The sequence below is a fragment of the Labeo rohita genome, chromosome 12 (genome assembly GCF_022985175.1).
Source record: "Labeo rohita strain BAU-BD-2019 chromosome 12, IGBB_LRoh.1.0, whole genome shotgun sequence".
Classification (NCBI taxonomy): domain Eukaryota; kingdom Metazoa; phylum Chordata; class Actinopteri; order Cypriniformes; family Cyprinidae; genus Labeo; species Labeo rohita.
The window spans coordinates 8,274,238-8,294,130 of NC_066880.1; the positions used below are offsets into that span (position 1 = coordinate 8,274,238).

General features: G+C 34.0%; 1 protein-coding gene across 3 annotated transcripts in view; it reads right to left on the reverse strand.

Annotated features, from left to right (window-relative positions):
- The window catches only part of ndst2b (N-deacetylase/N-sulfotransferase (heparan glucosaminyl) 2b), a 92,960-nt gene that overhangs the window by 13,409 nt on the left and 59,658 nt on the right, over window positions 1–19,893 (reverse strand). For all 3 annotated transcript variants that reach the window (XM_051124155.1, XM_051124156.1, XM_051124157.1), the window contains exons 2-5: window positions 6,472–7,889; window positions 1,765–1,852; window positions 1,518–1,672; window positions 1,223–1,408 (exon numbers count right to left, since the gene is read on the reverse strand). In XM_051124155.1, the coding sequence (XP_050980112.1) occupies window positions 1,223–1,408; window positions 1,518–1,672; window positions 1,765–1,852; window positions 6,472–7,506 (1,464 nt within the window). In that variant the 5' untranslated portion in view covers window positions 7,507–7,889. The remainder of the gene's footprint in view (window positions 1–1,222; window positions 1,409–1,517; window positions 1,673–1,764; window positions 1,853–6,471; window positions 7,890–19,893) is intronic.

The window sequence follows — 19,893 nt, forward strand, 5'->3', positions numbered from 1 at the left end:
AATTGTTCAGAAAATGAATTTAGAAGATTTATACGATTTTCTATAAGATTTTTTTAAAAAAAAAGTAAAAATTTTATTAGCCAGCAGAAAATGAATTTAGAAGATTTATACGATTTTCTATAAGATTTTTTATAAAAAGTAATTTATAAAATTTTTATTTAAAAAGAATGTCATGGTTTCCACAAAAATATTAGCCAGCAAAAACTGTTTCATGCTGATAATAAAAACCATTAGCACCAATAATAATTGGCAAGCAAATCATCATATTACAATGCTTTCTGAAAGATCATGTGACACTGAAGACTGGAATAATGATGCTGAAAATTCAGCTTTACCATCAGATGAACAAATGAAATTTTTAAATATATTAAAATAGAAAAGTTACTTTAAATTGCAATAATATTTCAAAAATATTACTGTTTTTATTATTTTATTGTTACTGTATTTTTTTAAATCAACTAAATGCAATCTTGGCGAACTTTAGATTCAACAAACAAACAAAAATCTTAATTAATCAAAACTTTTAACCATTAATCTTTTTTAAGAAACGCTGTAAAAGTATTAGTGTATGACACCTAATGAATGAACTTATGTTGATTAAATGTAACCTTCATGTAAAGTGATACCACTATTTTTAAAAAGCTATTCCACTGCAGGAAAAATGAAATAAGATGTGTCAGCATACCTAAATGACTACATTTTTTTCCTCAGAATTGTGAGAAAAAAAGTCAGAATTCTGACATTATTTCTCACAATTGTGAGTTTATATCACAATTCTGAGAAAAACGTCAGAATTGCAAGATTCTAATACACAGTTATGAGAAAAAAGTCAGAATTGCAGGAAGTAAACTTGCAGCTCTCCAGAAAAAAAAAGTCAGAATTATGAGATAAAAACTAATTGTGATAGTTTATAACTGACACATTGATACCTGCAATTGTTGACAGCAGGTTGCATGTAATAACTGTTAGACAGCAATCATTACACATCTTTAAATTCATCTCCTTTAAATGCACCTCTGCTGAAGTGACACGCATTCACATGGATGCCTGTATCCGCTGCATTGCACAATTTTTGAGTATTTTGCTCCATAAGCAGGTAAAAATAGCACTTTTAAAAATGCATCCTGTGCTACATTTTGTTGCTGTTCTGGTAAATGCTAGAATACACCCAAACATCTTATGTAAATGCCCTATGAGACACAAGGTTGAGTTCCTACTGTACCTGTATGCTGTTGTGTATGAAGCCCCTGCGGTAGCGGGCAGGCCTGAGATGAGGATACTCTTCTGTGCTGGTCACCTTGATGCCCCATACACTCTTCCAGGCCTCATAGAGCTGACTGTGCACAGGGTACACACCTGAGTGATGGGGGGCTACAGCGTAACCCATGTCCGTGGGGATCCCATGCTCCTGAAAGAGAAACAACCTGGAATTACTTCACGTCCATGCAAACTCAAATCAAAAGCAGGTATAAATCAGAACTGAAAATTCAGCATATTATTTGAGAGCAGATTCTGACCTGTGCAAACTGTCTATTAAGTCTCATCTGTTCTGCGAGTACGCTGACGTTGTGAAAGAGATGAGGCTGCATGTGACTCCACATGTGCGGGAACCACCAGAACTCCTGCCGGTGTCGAAGCAGCGTGTCGTCACCCTCATCTTCCTCATCTGTACCTGAAGAACAAGACCAGAAAGAGATGATTAATAAGCGTGTGGAGGTGGAGATAGTTATATCTGTAACTCACACAATATCAACTCCATCATACCTGTATGAAAAAACTTTCCAGAGAATCCCAGATTAAAGGTGAAATTAGGTACCAGAGAACGGAGTTTATTTTGCGTGTGAAGCAGCGCCTAGTGAGGAGAGAAAAAAAACATTTTTACTGACTCAAACATGCATCACTTTATACTGTCTAAACATAAATAATGAGCATCATTATTTTGGGATATATGAAGCTACCGTAGGCTACAACGAAGGGTGGGCGGAATGAATGTTATATCACAGTATGAGTCACAGTGATGATATCTTGCAAAACAGTTATTTTTGCTCAGATTTAACAAAGAAGATTGTAGATATAGATATAACAACCGTGTTAAAACCTATTTTGGATAAGCATTAAACTTTTGATGAGTCACATTTAAAGCTGTGACCGCTATGGAAGCCTGTTTTCGCCAGTGATTGCAATATAAAAAAAGGTAAATGTGACTTTTTATTTCACAATTCTGACAGTTTTTCTCACAATTGAGAGTTAACATCTCACAACTCTGACTTTTTTTCTCAGAATTACAAGACACAAAGCATGCAGTTCTGACTTTTTTTCCTCAAAGCTGCAAGTTAAGAAAAACTCAGAATTGCAAGATTTTAAACTCAGTCAATCCTCTTTCTTCCCCCTCAGAATTGGACTTTATAACTTTATATCTCTGTCAGCTTTTAAGTTTATATCTCACAATTCTGAGAAAAAAAGTCAGAATTGCAAGTTTGTATTAGGAAATTATGAGAAAAAAAGTCAGAATTGTGAGAAGTAAACTTGCAGTTGCAAGAAAAAAAAGTTAGAATTGTGATATTTTTAAATCTCTTTTTCTCAGAATTTTGAGTTTATCTCGCAATTGTGACTTTATCACTGGCAATTGCAAGTTTATATCTCAATTCTGAGAAAAAAAGTCAGATATAAACAAGGAAAAAGAAAGTCAGAATTGTGAGATATAAACTCACAAGAAATAAAGTCAGTTTTGTCAGAAATAAACTCAGAATTGCGCAAAAAAAGCTAGAATACCAAAATATCTCGGAATTGCGAGAAACAAACTCATAATTGTGAGGAAAAAAACTCAAGATTTCAAAAACTTGAGATTTTAAACTTAGTATTTTTTTCCCCTCAGAATTGGTCTTTATAACTTGCAATTGCGAATTTATCTCTCTCCTATTTGAGAAAAAAGTCAGAATTGCAAGTTTATATTAGGCAATTATGAGAAAAAAAGTCAGAATTGTGATATTTTTAAACCTCTTTTTCTCAGAATTTTGAGTTTATCTCGCAACTGTGACTTTATCACTCGCAATTGCAAGTTTATATCTCAATTCTGAGAAAAAAAGTCAGATATAAACAAGTAAAAAAAAAAGTCAGAATTGTGAGATATAAACACAAGAAATAAAGTCAGTTTTCTGAGATATAAACTCAGAATTGTGCGAAAAAAGTTAGAATAGCAAAATATCTCAGAACTGTGAAATATAAACTCGGAATTGCGAGAAACAAACTCATAATTGTGAGGAAAAAAATTAGATTTTAAACTCAGTATTTTTTTCCCCTCAGAATTGGTCTTTATAACTTGCAATTGCGAATTTATATCTCTCCTATTTGAGAAAAAAGTCAGAATTGCAAATTTATATTAGGCAATTATGAGAAAAAAAGTCAGAATTGAGAGAAGCAAACTCGCAACTGCAAGAAAAAAGTCAGAATTGTGATATAATTTTTAAAATCTTTTTTTCTCCAAATTGCGAGATTTTAAACTCGGTCAGTATTTTTTTTCCCCTCAGAATTGGATTTAGAACTTGCAATTGCGAGTTTATATCTCACAATTCTGAGAAAAAAAGACACAAATGCAAGATATGATTTACAAGAATTACGAGAAACAAACTCCCACTTGTGAGAACAAAGTCAGAATTGCAAGTTATCTTGCAACACAGACTTTATTTCTTGAGTTTATATCACATAGCTCTGAGAAAAAAATTCAGAATTGTGAGATATAAACTCGAAATTACAAGAAAAAAGTCTCAATTGTGAGATGTAAACTCAGAATTGCACGAAAAAAGTCATAAATAAAAAAAAATTATTATTTTTTTCTGACGATTGTGAGTTTATATCTCACAATTCTGAGGAAAAAACTCAACTGCAGGATATAAACTCGAAACAACAGAAACAAACTCGCATTTGCGAGAAAAGTTCAGAATTGCAAGTTATCTGACTTTATTTCTTGCAATTGTGAGTTTATCTCTCACAATTCTAAGAAAAAAACTCAGAATTGCAAGGAAAAAGTCAGAATTGTGGGATATAAACTCAAAATTGCAAGAAAAAAGTCTGAATTGTGAGATATTAAATCAGAACTGCAAGAAACAAATTCGCATTTGCGAGAATAAAAGTCAGAGTTGCAAGTTATCTTGCAATAATGACTTTATTTCTCGCAAGAGTTTATATCACATTTCTGAGAAAAAAGTCAGAATCGCAAGAAAAAGTCAGAATTGCCAAATACAAACTTGCATTTGAATGGAAAAAAGTCAGAATTGCGAGTTATCTCAGAACTGAGATTAAAAACGGAGAAAAACAGTAGTTAAAACAGGCTTCTATAGACTGCACATCACTTCAGTTCTGTATTAAATAACAAAGTATGTCCTGATAGCCACACAAATCTCTCTAGCATAGTATAAACGTTTCAGGCTGACACGTTTCTACAATCACACAGTCTTCCAGCAATACCGGCAGTCCCAGTTATATCAAGTATATCAAGGAAGATAAAGGGTGAGAAGAAATACGCATAGAACAAAAGATGGAAAATCATAGCTTCTACCCAAAGAAAAAAAGCAAGGGAAAGAGAGAGAGAAATGTGAAACCAAAAACCTCAGGCATGACATTGCTTTTGGTGTGGTGGGCCACACAGAACCCCCTATGAGAACTTATCTGCTCAAATTAAAAAGTGAGCCAGTCTAATTAGCCCCATGCTAGCCTTCAGCGAGAGCCTTCTTTCACTCTCAGGAGAGGGCAGAGAGAGAAAGAGTGAGAAAGAGAGAGAGATGGTGAAAGAAGAAGAATACCATGCTCCATTGCATTACAAACAAGCTCTCCCTCTTGCACAATAATCACGTCTCTCTATAAACAACGGCAGAGAGAGAATACATCTCCCTGATCCGTATTAAGTGTGCTAATTCATTAGCTTCAATTCAGTCATGGACGAGCTCTGGGAGTGTGATGGCAGTCAGAGAGTTTGGATTATTCAAACAAAATATACCTTTGATGAAAGACAAACTGGGTCAGGTCTGATTGATGTGTAAATCCCTATCAGCTCTACAAACTGATAATATATCAACAAACAAGTTTACATTTTCTCATATAAGTGGTGGTTGCTAAGTTATTCGATGTGGTTTTGCCTGTTGCTAGGGTGATCTGGGCAGTTGCTAGGTGGTTGCACCCTGATTCAAGTCAAAACAGCCACCCACAAGTCTCTATGATATTCCAGTCACTAGAAATGACTGAACTCTTTCTGGTATCATCTACCGTGGGGGGAAAAAGACACTCTTAAATCTGTCTGCTTAAAAGTAATAATCAACAAGCCACTCAATTCATTTTTTATGGTTTAACATTTAAGATTTAAGTCATAAATATTAGCATTGTAATTTCTGAGATGCACAAAAAACACAATATTTTAATATACTTAATAAATACATGTTTTAAAGTACGGATCCCCACACATGACATGCAAGGGAAAAAAGTAAATTTTCTGTCCCTCGGTTTACCAAATCGTGTGTATGATTTACTAATTCATTCCCTCGGTTTAATAAATCTTACATACGATTTACTAATTCGTTCCTCAGTTTACTAAATCGAGTGTACCATTTACCAATTAGTTCCCTCGGTTTACTAAACTGTGTGCAAGCTTTAGTAATTTTTTCCCTCGGTTTACTGAATCGTGCGCACATTTACTAATTTGTTCCCACGGTTTACTAAATTGTTTACACGCTTTACTGTTTACAAAATCACGTGCACGCTTTATTAATTCGTTCCCTCGGTTTACTAAATTGTGCACACATTTTACTAATTCTTTGCCTTGGTTTACTAAATTGTGTGTACGATTTACTAATTTGTTCCCTCAGTTTACAAAATCGCACATACGATTTACTAATTCGTCCCCTCAGTTTACTAAATTGTGTGCACTAAATAAAAATAGCAGCAACAGGTTTATGAGAATTCAGACAGGAAGTAGAATGAATTATTTTGTGCACATGATTTACTTAAAGCGAGGGAATGAATAAATATATCAAGCCCACAATTTACTTAAAGCAGACAAACAAATTAGTACAGTAAATTGTGCAGACGATTTAGTAAACCGAGGGAACAATTTTTTTTTCCCTACGTCATGTGTGGGGCTCCGTACAAGAGTACATATTCTTATTGTAATATTATTATTATTATTATTATTATTATTATTATAGTTATATTGATATATAATCAGAAAAATGTCCAAATTGTGGAGCACAGTAAAACTGGAGCTTTAAAAAAAAAAAAGAAAAAAAAAAAATAATTCAGCATTTTACATTGCAATGACTTTTTTCATGATTCAATTTTATTTTCTCCAAATCATTTCCCTGTCACTGTAATACTAATAGTAATGGTAGTTTTGGCAAGCACATAATGTCTTACACTTAGAAAAGTCAACACACACTGAATTACACTTGGCGAGTATATCCAATAACTTTTTATGGCTCGTACCTCGACATCTGCCACTTTCATGCGTGTCCCCTCCTTTCCAACAAAGATGTCATCCACATCCACAAGCAAAAATCTGTCCAACGAGAGGCTGAGCCTTCTGCCAGTCAAATAACCCACAGCATCCACAAAAAGCAGCTTGTGCAGCCAAAAAGACAAGCTACCTCCAAAGAACACCCGTTGGATCCCATCGTGAAGGCCTAAGTCCTGCATAACCGTAGCCAGCAGTGCTCTCTGTTGGTGTGAATGTGTTGGGAGCTGATTGGGTTCTGCTGGTCTAGGGCTAGCTAACAGTACAGGCTCATAGGTGCTGTGGTTGGACAGGAAGGTGGTCCAGTTGTCTGCAGGAAGAGGGCCAGGCTCCAGCTCATTAGGTTTGGTGATGTAGAGCAGGGGTGCAGCAGGGTTGACTCTGTAATCCCAAAGTGGCAGGTTTGAACGCAAGAAGAGAGGGAAGCCTCTAAGCTGAGCGCTGGATGGGGAGTTTTCATTTGCTCGATAGAAGCCAATGATTCCCACTCCATAGTCTTGGCAGTATTTATCCAGTAACTGGCGGTTCCACGAATCCAAGTTGACGTATTTAAGCAGATTCTCATAAACGATGAGCGTGTATCGCCCACGGCCTCGCCAAGCCAAAGGAGGCATGTCACCCTTCCCCGGTGCAATTTCAGTGCGGTAATGAAAGCGGCTCGACTCTAAAATGGCAACGATCTCTTGTCCGAGTTGGGAGTAGATGCTTTCCACAAAGAGTAACACCACAGGCTCCGTCCGAGAGGTGTCTGCTATCCTCACCGAGTGTCGCCGCTGGCTGACCTGCGATGGCAGGAACAGTGGAGTCCTTTGTCCGCCACCAACAACCGATGTAGCTACACAGTCCCCCAATGGTAACGGCACAGGGGCCTCCTTGATCTTGGGGCCAGCACTGACATGATAAGCCAAGTAGGCCATGGAGAGTAGACAGAAGAGGATGAGTGCAAGGATCAGGCGATGGAGACCTTGGTGCCTGACTACTCGTGCCAACTTCCTCACTCCAGCCATAGCTGTCTTGGCCAAGTGGGTGGCAGAAACAGAGAGAGGGTGGCGCCTCACTCCGGTAAGGAGGTAGAAGATCAAGAGATAAAGCAGGGATTAAACTGGAATGAAGTTGTCCTGCCAAGAAACGAATACTGACTCTAGGTCACCATGGCCCCCATAGCCTGCGACGGAATCGCCGCTCCGGTGTCTCTCTTTTTGTATCGTACTCCTCTTGTCCATATATCAACCCTATGTGTAAGTAGCTGGAGGCATCATGTTAAAGACAGCTCATTTGTTTGTTCTTTAGAGTGTTGTTGCTCTGGCTTAAAACCTTTTGCCGCTTCATGTATCTGCTTGAACAAGCAAGACATGAGAGAAACGTCGTCTAGCAGAGCCACCTGTCCATCCTGTAAGAGAAAAACAAAAAATTATAAGGTTAGAGGGATCAGAACTAAGTCTGTATACCATAAGACTGGAACACACTGCGCAACGTTTGCCAAGAGCTTTGCACAACTCACAGTCAGCCGGAGTTGACGCTAATTGCCAAAAGTCAGAGCCAGATTTTCAGCAGGCAGAGTTGACAGACTTCATAGAAATCATATGATAGGTGCAGATTCTGATTTTTTTGTGTCTGACTATGATTCAATCCAGTTGAAGGATATCAAACACATTTGACATCTGAGACTATTTTAGAACACAATAGGTGCGTCTTAATCAGCTCCCTAGCTCCTGAACTTGTGAATCACTATATTGTGTACACAAATCTGGTCACTAGTAAGTACCCTGGCTTACTGCACATTGGGACAGTGATTACTCAATTTTTTGCCACATGACTACATACAACGTCAACGGACAACACTGTACAACGTACCTCTAAAATTAATCAACAACAGGCTGGTCCAATCTTTTTTTCATATTTTGATTCTCTTTGATCATTCTGTTATGTGTTCATGTGTAACTAGAGGTATTCATTACCTGTCTAGTGATGCGTTCATGCCGAAATATACTAAAAAAAGGTACGTCTTTTCAAATCTTACAATATGTGGCATATATGTATTGAGTTGGCTCATGTGGTTGATGTTTTGCATTTCATAAGTGTTTCATAATTTCTGGTACGAGAGCATAATGAGCAAAGCTCCGTAGTTTTTTGCGGTGCATTGTGGGATTTTTTTAGGGAGCGAACGTTCCAGTGCACTGGAAGAATAAAATGGCCGACTCCCTGATCAATGCCCTGACTACTGAACTAGTCAGCTGATTGAGACGCACCCTTTGTTTTTATTTGTCACTCGTCTCCTAGCAATGAGGCACGTTTCTTTGTTGTGATCCAACTATTTGCATGTCCACAGTCATTTAGCATATGATACCCAGATCTTCTCTGTAACCATTTACAAACATTGCAAGTGTTTGATGTCTTGCATTTTAAAATCTGTTCTAATTTTAATGCACTGCATTCCAGCCTTAAAGAAACAGTTCACACAAATTTGAAAATTCTGTCATCATTTATTCACCATCATTTCGTTTCAAACCATTGGTGAACACAAAGGAAGAATATATGGTTTGTGCTTTTCCATGCAAGCACAATAAATGAGAACTAAGGTTTTACAGCTTTAAAAAAGAAAACAAAAGTACCATGATGCACAATACATTAAAAGATTAGTTTACTCCAGAATTATAATTTCCTGATAATTAACTCACCCCCATGTCATCCAAGATGAGTCTTTCTTTCCTCAGTCAAAAGGAAATAAAGGTTTTTGAAGAAAACATTCCAGGATCAATGGTGGCCAATGGGTTGAACGTCCAAATTAGAGTTTCAATGCAGCTTTACAGAGCTCTACACGATCCCAGCCAAGGAAAAAGGGTCTTATCTAGATAAACGATCTGTCACTTTTTAAAAAAATAATAAATAAATAAAACTGATATACTTTTTAACCACAAATGCTTGTCTTGCACTAGCTCTGTGTCCACTACTTCAAGCATTACGGTCACGCATGACGCAGGCAGAAGTAAAGACCCAGTGTCTACAAACCGAACGTGTAAAGAAAGTCCTTTACAAAAAAAGGGTAAAACAATGATGTCAGATAATTTTGAAGTTGGAGGAGAAAATGAGAGAAATTGAGTTTTTCTGACATTTCTGACGTGATTAATTTGATGTAATCAATTTTTATTTTTCATTTACAAAATGACAGATCATTTCGCTAGATAAGACCCTTAATTCCTCAGCTTGGATCATGTAGAGCCCTTTGAAGCAAACTAAAATTTGGACCATAAACCCATTGGTCCCCATTGAAGTCCACTATATGGAGAAAAATCTTGAAATGTTTTCCTCAAAAACCTTAATTTTTTTTTTTTCGACTAAAGAAAGACATCTTGGATAACATGGGGTGAGTAAATTATCAGGAAATTTAAATTCAGGAGCTTGAAATTTCTCGTGTTCAATGGAATAGTCATGGTGCTTTAGAACAACATTCGGAATGAAACAAAAGTTTACATGCACAAGAATATGCTCAGAACCATAAAAAGTCAACTTATTTTCAAAACTAGACAATGCAAAAAGACCGAAACACATCACACTAGTTTAGAAGTCGACATGCATAACGAAATTGGCGTAAAAATCTTGGTGCACAACAGTTTGGCTTTCACCTGATAGAACAGCACTGTTTAATGCATATAAACTATGTATGACCTTACAAGCTGTCAGATTATCAGGTAAAAGGATTAATATACATATGTAAACACACTCATTGATGACAAAATAATTTTTCGGGTAAACTAATCCTTTAATGATATTAAGACGAGACATTTTTACGATGTCTAGACTCTGGATAAGCTCTAGGTACATGCTGATGAGGACAGCATGAAAAGGTAATCCACCCAGAACGTAAACACTCACATAAAGAGTCACAAAATAAACGTGGGAATTTCAGAATGGAGTCATGTTGCTATCTGAACTGTACCATGCACTCTCCTAACCTCTGAAACTCCAGGTCGAAACTCCAGCCTCTCCCCATCCCAGGGGCCAATGCAGACAAGAAGGGGCCACACAGTACCGTATCTCCACAGAGAGAGTAATGTAGACAAGCCATCTGCTGATTTTTCCATTAGATGACACACATAAACACGCAACTCATGCGCATACTGACAAAAACACACCCCTGGCCCATTAACGCTCATCAAATCTGCCTCAGCGTCTACGTGAGACCTTTTCCCAGGGATCCCAAAATAACTCCACCCCATGCCATCCCTTAGTCATGCCATATAGGCTTTCAGGTGTAACTGGAAATGTATGAGAGTGCTAGTGTATATGTATACAAAGGAAAACTGCGTCAAGTATTAAATGTCAGTATGTTTAACATAAGCTAAGTGGCGTTCTTAAAATCACATGTGATTACGTTTGGTCAATCCAAAACGCACGTGTAGAAACCTGATGCCATGAGAAATGTTAGTTGTAGCTAAGTAGGCCAAGCAACAACCCAAACAAGTCACTCTGCCACTGGCACTATCGCCTTTAACGCTGCAATATTAGCATTACCTTCATTCGAATAAGCTAAAACCACATGAAATGTAATTTTAGGACGTCTGTATTCAGGCACAGGGAAAAGTCATTAAGTTTGACACACTGTATTAAGCTTCCATTAGGTAATGGCTTAAAATTTTCTCAATGGCTTTATTAGTTAAAAAGTGCAGAACAAGCTTTGGACGTGAAGCCGTTTCTGCACCAGAGATTCAGTTTCAATGATTAATCTCTGCAAAAAAGCAGAATGGCTGAGCATGAAGGATTTCAGAGATAAAACATAAGCTGACTGAGCAGTTTTATATTACATTATAGCATGCAAATGGATCTTTCCAGTTGCCAAGAAGAACTTGACGGCACTAAAATGCATCACAATGCTGATGCCTTATCTGAGGATGTTTCTTTACTTTATACGCAAGCACATAAAGAGGCTTTTCGAGATGATTTGAACAAAAGCAGTGCAGCCTGTGACCACAGCGTGGAGCGAGAGCTTTTGTAGCCCAGCTCCACAGAGTCTATCGCAGAAGGGCATACTCAGTTCAGCCCGAGGGGTGCCTGAGGGCCGGCGGCGTCACGACACGCATAAGCAGTGACATTCTGCAAGAGTCCTTAGCGCGCTCTCCTCCCACAGCACTTGGAAACACTTCGAATGATTCAGCACACATATTCCGTTTAACTTAAGTGTTGACTTACGCTTTCTTTCTTTCCTCTATGAAATCGTTATCCTGGCCAAGAGGAGAACAGCTCTATGGGACGCTGTTCTTTATGACTGCTGGAAGCCAATGGCCCTGTGGAATGTCTTACTGGCTTTATATAAAGACAAAGTGTCACATGCCCTCTGGCTGATACTTGATCCCCAGGTAACATAAGGACAATGAATTCAGCAGGAGCCACTGGAGCTGTGATTCATACAATTGCGTCTGACTATTAATGAGACAAGTCACTTAACTGATGAAGAAAAGCCATTCATAAAAGCTGGAGGCATACAAGAAATAAGGTTACAAGCTACACTATAGAAAAAAAAAAAAAAAAAAAAAAAAAGAGGCTGCTGTGGGTATTTTTGCATTTACATTTACGCACTTGGCAGAAAGTGATTTACGTTGCAGTAGAGGTACATATTTTAGCAGTTCTTGCTTTCTCAGGGAATTTAGACAATGACCTTGGCATTGCTAATACCATCCTCCACAGTTTGAGCTAAGGAAGGGCTATAAGGTATTTTGCTATAATAAAATTACATATTTGACATACTCTTACATAATAAAATAATAGATAATTACATAAGAAAAGCTAACTGAATTTGCAAAGTGCCTCCACTAAAAAAAAGGTTGTTAAATGTTTTATATTTATTTTTTATTACATAATGTTTATGTGTTGTGTATGTATATGTATGTTATATAATTAAAAATACATTACTCATTAATCTACAATGTTTTATTCTTTATTCACTTTATCTTTTATTCTTATATTTGTCCACGTTTAATTAAATTTAGTGCTGTACCTTTAAACCACTGTAAAAAAATAAAAAATAAATCAATAATATATATATATATATATATATATATATATATATGTGTGTGTATATATATATATATATATGTATATATATATATATATATATATATATATACACACATACATATATATATACACATTAATGTACACATTACATTATATATTATCACATATTTTAACATAATACATAATTACATAAAAGCTGACTGAATTTTACCAAATGCCTCTACTAAAAAAGGCAATTTATATATTTTTTTATTAGTTTATTGAAAATGTATACACAAATGTTTTCTTCTTTATTCACTTTCACTCATTTATCTTTTATTTAAATATTTATTCTTATTTAATTAAATTTAGTTTTGTGCCTCCCCTAAAACCATTGTAAAATATTATGTACTGTCTTTTAAAATAAAAACATATATCTATAATTTCTATATACATTTTGTAATATTAATGTACACAATTACACAACATATTATCATATATTTTACACAAAATACATAATTACATTAAAAAAAAAAAAAAAAAAAATCACATACTGTTTTGCACAATTATCTTTTATTAATATATTCATAATCAATTAAATATATTTTCATATTTGTATATTTTATAATGTATTAATGTTATAATATAAATATAATATTATATTTATAAAAATATTTTTATATTATTATTATAATTTTTATAATATTAATGTACACTATTTTACAACTACAAGCAGGAATTTGTATTCATTTTTTCCATTTTTAGTCATAACAGTAAGAAGACAAAAAAAAAAAAAATGAGAAAGAAGATGGGTAAAAAATACTAGAAAATGCCTCAGGTCAGACTGTACATGTGAGTACCATAGTCAAATGTACTGTTTCCAAGTTTTCCAGATCGACCTACAATGCAATAACTGGAGGCACACAATAATCTACACACTCACTGAAAGAGATAAAAAGTCATTTTATAGAGCTTCTGCTGGCTCCAGACTTCCTAGACTCTAAATAAAAACACAAACAGCCATTTAGAAAAATGGGTCTGTTGAATCAGAAGGATGCATTGCAGCCCATTTTATATGAGGGAGAAAAAAAAAAAACACTGTTGTTGTTAAGCATGTATTACAGACAAGAGTGGGAAAAAGAGCAGATGGCAAATGTTACAGAACAAGAATAAAGTTTAATCTTCCATCTCTCTATCTTCTAAAAAGCTGAGATAACTGCTCTCATTAACCACTGATAAATATTTAACACTGGAATATTAGAGTTAAATAGGTCTCCATTAGCCAGGTTATTCATCACAAGACTTCCAAAAGTGTGAGAAAGGAAAAGATTTAGTAAGAGATTCTGTGAAAGTGAGGAAGTAAAATTAGGTAATCTACAAGAAGGTAACTCTGAGGTGTTTATGGGAAAGAGTATTATGTATTCACAGATAAGGTCTCAGATAAGATAAATGCACCCAACAGATGAAATGAGAGTGTAACAGTGCATGAAAGAGAGAAAGACGTAGGTAAACAAAGAGTAAAATGTATTTGAAGTCCATTTTTTTCTTTTCAAATATCCGGTTTCACCCTGAAATATGGGTTGCGAATGCCGTTTGATGTTGACATTAACCTGGCTTTTGCAGGAGTCGACCAGACTCGGTCAGATTTTCTTCACACATACACAGTAATCTGACCGCCACGTCAAAAAAAACATCTGCCAGCACCTCAAGAGCCGATATTCGCCAGTCCCCTGTCAAGAGTGTGTTTCATCTGGGCCCAAGCTAATGCTGCCTTATACCGGCAATTCACACACATACACACTCTCGACATGATGAAGGGCTTCTTTTTGAAATGATGAGTTGCAGAGAGCTGAGAGAAGGTGAAAATGAATGATGCTGAAAGAGTGGAAGTAAAAGGAGGGATGTAGAGGAGACAGTGTGCATGTTTTAGGAGAGGACATGTGTCAGCATGTTCACACAGGGGAATATCAAAGCTGGTATGTACATGCTGTATTTGTAGTTGTATCACTTTTAACATAATATTGGAATGGCGCCCTGCTCGCCCTGAGGTCATTTACCTGGCTCTTAAGGACACTGTGAAGTAAAAGCAAACTTAGCAGTGAAACTTCACGATTTGTGTTACCAATTTTAATACGCAAAACAAATACTTCATTGGAATGAAAATACATACACATAACATAATTTTTTTTTTTTTTTAAATACATACTGTTCTTTTGAAATTCTTATTTTTCAAAAAATAAATCAAAGTTTCCAAAAAATATTAAGTACCACAATGCTTTTTCAATAATAATAATAATAATAATAAATTCAATAATAAATATAATGTAATAATAAATAAATCAATTCTATAATAAATTCAATAATTCAACAATATTTAATAAAAGTCAACAATAATATATTAATTGACAATTATATTCAAAATAATATCAATAATATCATAAATTCAATAATAATAAAAATATTTCAAACTTTCTGTTTATCAAAGAAAAAAAAATCAAAGCTTCAACAAAAATATTGAACTGCAATGCTTTTTCAGTTATACAAATAATAATAAAAAATTTAATAATAAAATCAATAATAAATAAATCCCAATAATAATAATAATAATAACATTCAATATTAAATAAAAATCTATTAAATAAATAAATTCAATCAATAATATCAATAACATATTCAATTAATATATTTAATAATAATAATACATTATCAATAAAAAAATACTATAATAAATACTGCTCTTTTGCACTATATCAAAGAATATTCAATTAAATACATTTATTTTGTAATATAAATACATTCATTGATTCAGTTCAATCAATATCAATAACATTCGATCAATAATATATTCAATAATAATAAAATCTAATATAAGAAATTTTCAATAAAAATAATGAAAACTTTTGATCTTTCTATTTATCAAAGAATAAATCAAAGCTTTTCCAAACATATTATGTGCTGCAACATGTTTTTAATAATAATAATAATAATAATAATAATAATAACAATAATAAATCCAATAATAAATAAACTCAATAACAATAAGAACAACATACTCAATAATAATCAATAAAATTCAACTGAATAAATAAAATAATCAATAATATCAGTAATATATTCTGAATTTAATTCAATCAATAATATCAATAATACAGTATATTCAATCAATAATATATTTAATAACATTTTCAATAATAACAATAATAATAATTATTATTATTATTATTACTGTTCCATTGAACTTTCTATCTATCAAAGAAGTTTCCACAAAAATATTAAGCGCCACAATGTTTTCCCAATAATAAGATACTAAGAAGAACTATATTTTAAAATATATTAAAATAGAAAACACTTATTTTAAATTGTATATAGTATTTCACAATATTACATTTTACTGTATTTTTAAACAAATAAATGCAGCCTCACAAGCATTTTTTTAACTACTTTTTCTAATAAATCTTCTTCCTGGAAATGACCAAACTCGCCAATATTTTTCTCCCAGCTGATTTGACTGCACGTATTCAAAACTGGACTGAGTTGACTGCAGTACTGTACCATAAATACTGTAGAAAACCTGGTATCCTTACATTTTTTTATTTTTGTATTGACCCAAATAAGTGTATTTCGACATCATTAATGGATGCAATAACACGGCACACCATGCTCAGGAAGACTCCAGTTTCCACATGGCCGGATTCCCGAATACGCCTCGTCCCATCTAACTGTGCAGGGAATAGAACACCGTTTCATATTTGCGCGAGACATTGCATCCAAATCAATACTAGCTCAGGCATGATGGAGGGCATCTTCCCCGGGGTCTTTCAGTAGCCGCCTGTGCCAAAACAAGCCTGCGGTGCATACGTAGCCACAAGGTCACGAATATTTCAGTGGAACCTACACATGAGTCAACGCCCGCAGCGATTCATCCCACCCACGTCTACCTCCCCATCCCGATACAGCTGTCAGTCAAATAAAAGATGACCAGAGAGGCGCACACACCCTTAACGGTTGTCAAATCCATTTTGGAGAACACTCCCTCAGACAGACACGAAAACACAAACAGCTATTAGAGCTGTCAGCCCCCATTCACAGACGGAGCAACTGACAGTATCTCTCCCCTCCTCTCAACAGTCCCTCATAAACACATTAATGCAGACAAACAAAAGACAAGCGTAGCAGGTAATCATTCCATCAGAGGAATATAAATCAAGCTCAGCGCAGCATTAAGAACTAAAATCAATTTCAATCTTCTTGCTTTTAGCTTCCCTTCCTCCTTTACAAAATCTCCATGGTGATGGATCAATCACTCTGCCCCTCCTCTGCGCCCTCCATCTCTGGGATATTGTATTAAGAGTTGCATTTCTCTGAGGTTGAATGCTGATCGGCCTCTTAGGAGGGGACAGAAGAAGAACTGTAATCCTTTTATAGCCCAGTCTGAGTTAGGATATTCTATTAGCTAGAATGGCTTGACTTTTCTGATTTATAGCACAACGTGTTCAGCTCACAGCCAGGGGGAGTTGATAGAAATCAGCAGTCAATCAATTCAAGCCACTGGCCCTGTATAAGCAGGCTTAATGATTTGGAGAGAGGAAAAAAAAAAAAAAAGAGGAAAAGAGAAAAGAAAAGCTATCCTAAACTTAGTGAGTTACCTAACTAGACATTTTTAAAACAGCATTTTTACACTTTAGTATAGAGACCAATTCTCACTATTAACTAGTTGCTTATTATTAGCCTTTTATTAACACACTGGCTGTTTATTAGTACATAAAGCACATATTCTGCATGATCATATTCTACATCCCTAATCCTATCCAGTACCTAAACTTACTAATAATAAGGCAAAAGTCTTTTATTAAGGCAAACAGTTTTTATTAATATCCTGAATTTTAATTCATTTTTTTGTAATTTTACTATTGTACAATTTTTTTAAATTGTTATTATCGGTTTTCTATATTTCTAAATAGTTTAAATTATTTTTATTTCAGTTTTAGTTTTTTTTTTTTTTCAGTTATCAATTATACATTTTAAATATTTAATATAAATATTTCACGTAACATATTAATATCTTATTTAACAAAATTAACAAAAACATTTTTAATACACTAAAAAATGCTGGGTTAAATACAACCAAGGGCTTGGTTAAATGTTTAACCCTACCTTCTGGGTAGTTTTATTTAACTCAACTATTGTTTGTCCGGCTTAAAATGAACCCAAAATAGGTTGTAAGTTAAAAATCAGACACATAAGTACTAAAGGTATCAGCGATAATCAAAAGGTAACATTTATTAATAAGCAATTTACAAAAAAAACATTTTAAAAAACATTTTTTTAAAAATTTAAAATGTTTATTATTTAATTCTTAATTCTTATTTAATTCTTATTTATTCAACTTATTAATAAATGTTCATTTATTGAACAAATTTTTAGAGTGTGACTATTAATGAGCAGCAAATTATGAGTTTATTGTGGCAAAAGTTATAGTTAATGGTTTTTTAATCGCAAATACTGGTGTGTGACCATAGTTTTAGTAATATTCTGAATTAGCTTGTATTTTATATTTTCAGTTTCAGTTTCATTTTCATTTATTTTATGTAATTTTATTATTGTACAGAATTTATCTTTACTGTTATTTTTGATATTTCTAAAGAGATTAAATTTTTTGATTTCAATTTAGGTTTTATTTCCGTTTTAGTTGTGTTTTATTTCAGTTAACAATTTAAAATGTTAAATATTATATAAATATTTAATATAATATTTATATCTTATTTCATTTAGCAAAATTAACAAAAATGGTACACTCTAAAACCCACTCTTGTTTTGACAACCCAGTTAAATGTTTAACTTAATCTTCTAGGTAGTTTCATTTAACTCAGCTATTGTTTAAAATTTACTATACGGTTGGCTTAAAATGAACCCAAAATACTGTAAGTTGTAAATTAAAAACCAAACACTTAATTACTAGAGGCAAAATCATCAAAAAAGGTGAAAAGTTATTAAAAATCAATTTAAAAAATGTTTATTATTTAATTCTTATTTATTCAACTTAATCAAAATAAATGTTGATTTATTGACCATATTAATAAGCAAGAAATACAGCCATTTATTACAAATTGAGTAATAAAATTACCCAGAAGGTTGGGTTAGACATTTAACCCAACTGCAGGGACAAAAAAAAAAAAAAGGAGTCGCTTTCACCCAACATATTTTATTTTATTTTATTTTATTTTATTTTATTTTATTATTTTATGATGAGGGTTTTTTGTCATTATTTTTTGCTCAGAAATAATACAATTAAACAGCAACAATTAAACAGAAATTAAAGCTGGATCAATCTTTTATTGTTTTGATGCTTAAAACTCCTTTTTTGGCTTTGACTTTGTCTTTATTGCATTAGCAATAATAAAAAGGTGAACATTTATAAATAAATAATTATTATTTGTTCAACTTACTTAATAAATGCTTATTTAATGAACACATATGTTAATTTCCAACCTATTTGGGTTTATTTTAAGCAAGAAATGTAGCTATTTTTAAGCAATAATTTAGTTAAATAAAGCTAAGGTTAGATCAAACATTTAACCCAACCACTCGGTCAAAACAACTTAATCACTGGGTTTGTCCGTATTTCATCCAGCGTAGGGTTGGTTTTAACCCAGCATTTTTTAGAGTGTAGTTTTAGTTGTAGTTAACTATAACAACACTGGCAGGAAGCATATTTTTGAAGATATCTTCATCTGGCAAAAATACAGTATCGCAAGAACCCTTCACAAAAAAGCCAATCCAGAATGCATTACAATAGTGAAAAATGTTATTCAGCTAACAGCAATTTAATATTATTAAACAGCACCCAATATGTCTATGCATTATATGTATTTTTGTGCTTACAGAATCACTAGAGACTGCATAAGTAGAAAATGCCTATTGCAAAATTTGCCTGATTGTGTAATGTCAGAAGTAATGCAATACGCTAACGTCAGACTCTGGGAATCAACTGTAAGGGTTGGATGAATCTTGCATGCTCTTTTCTGGAGTGGCGTTATTTGAGCTGTGAGTGACTTAAGAGAGTCGCTGCCTATGCAAGGTGGTTTAAATCAGCCAATTATATCAGGTTCCGCGATGGTTAAGATGCTGGCTGTGTACAGCGGGCGCTAGGTATGGAGACAGCTCAAGGTTCTGGAACAGAACTAGAGAGGAGACAGATAACGAGGGGAAAATCACATCTAACATGATTCTGCAGCAGAACAAGATTAGCAGCTCTGTATGTGCACGTATGTCTGAGATTAGATAATATCTCAAGGCTAACTGCGTGAAGAAGTCCCATGCTGATCGTTGATTAAATATGAAATATTAAACTTGCAATGCATGACATTTGTCATAAACAACAATCCAAATGAAGCTTTTAAACT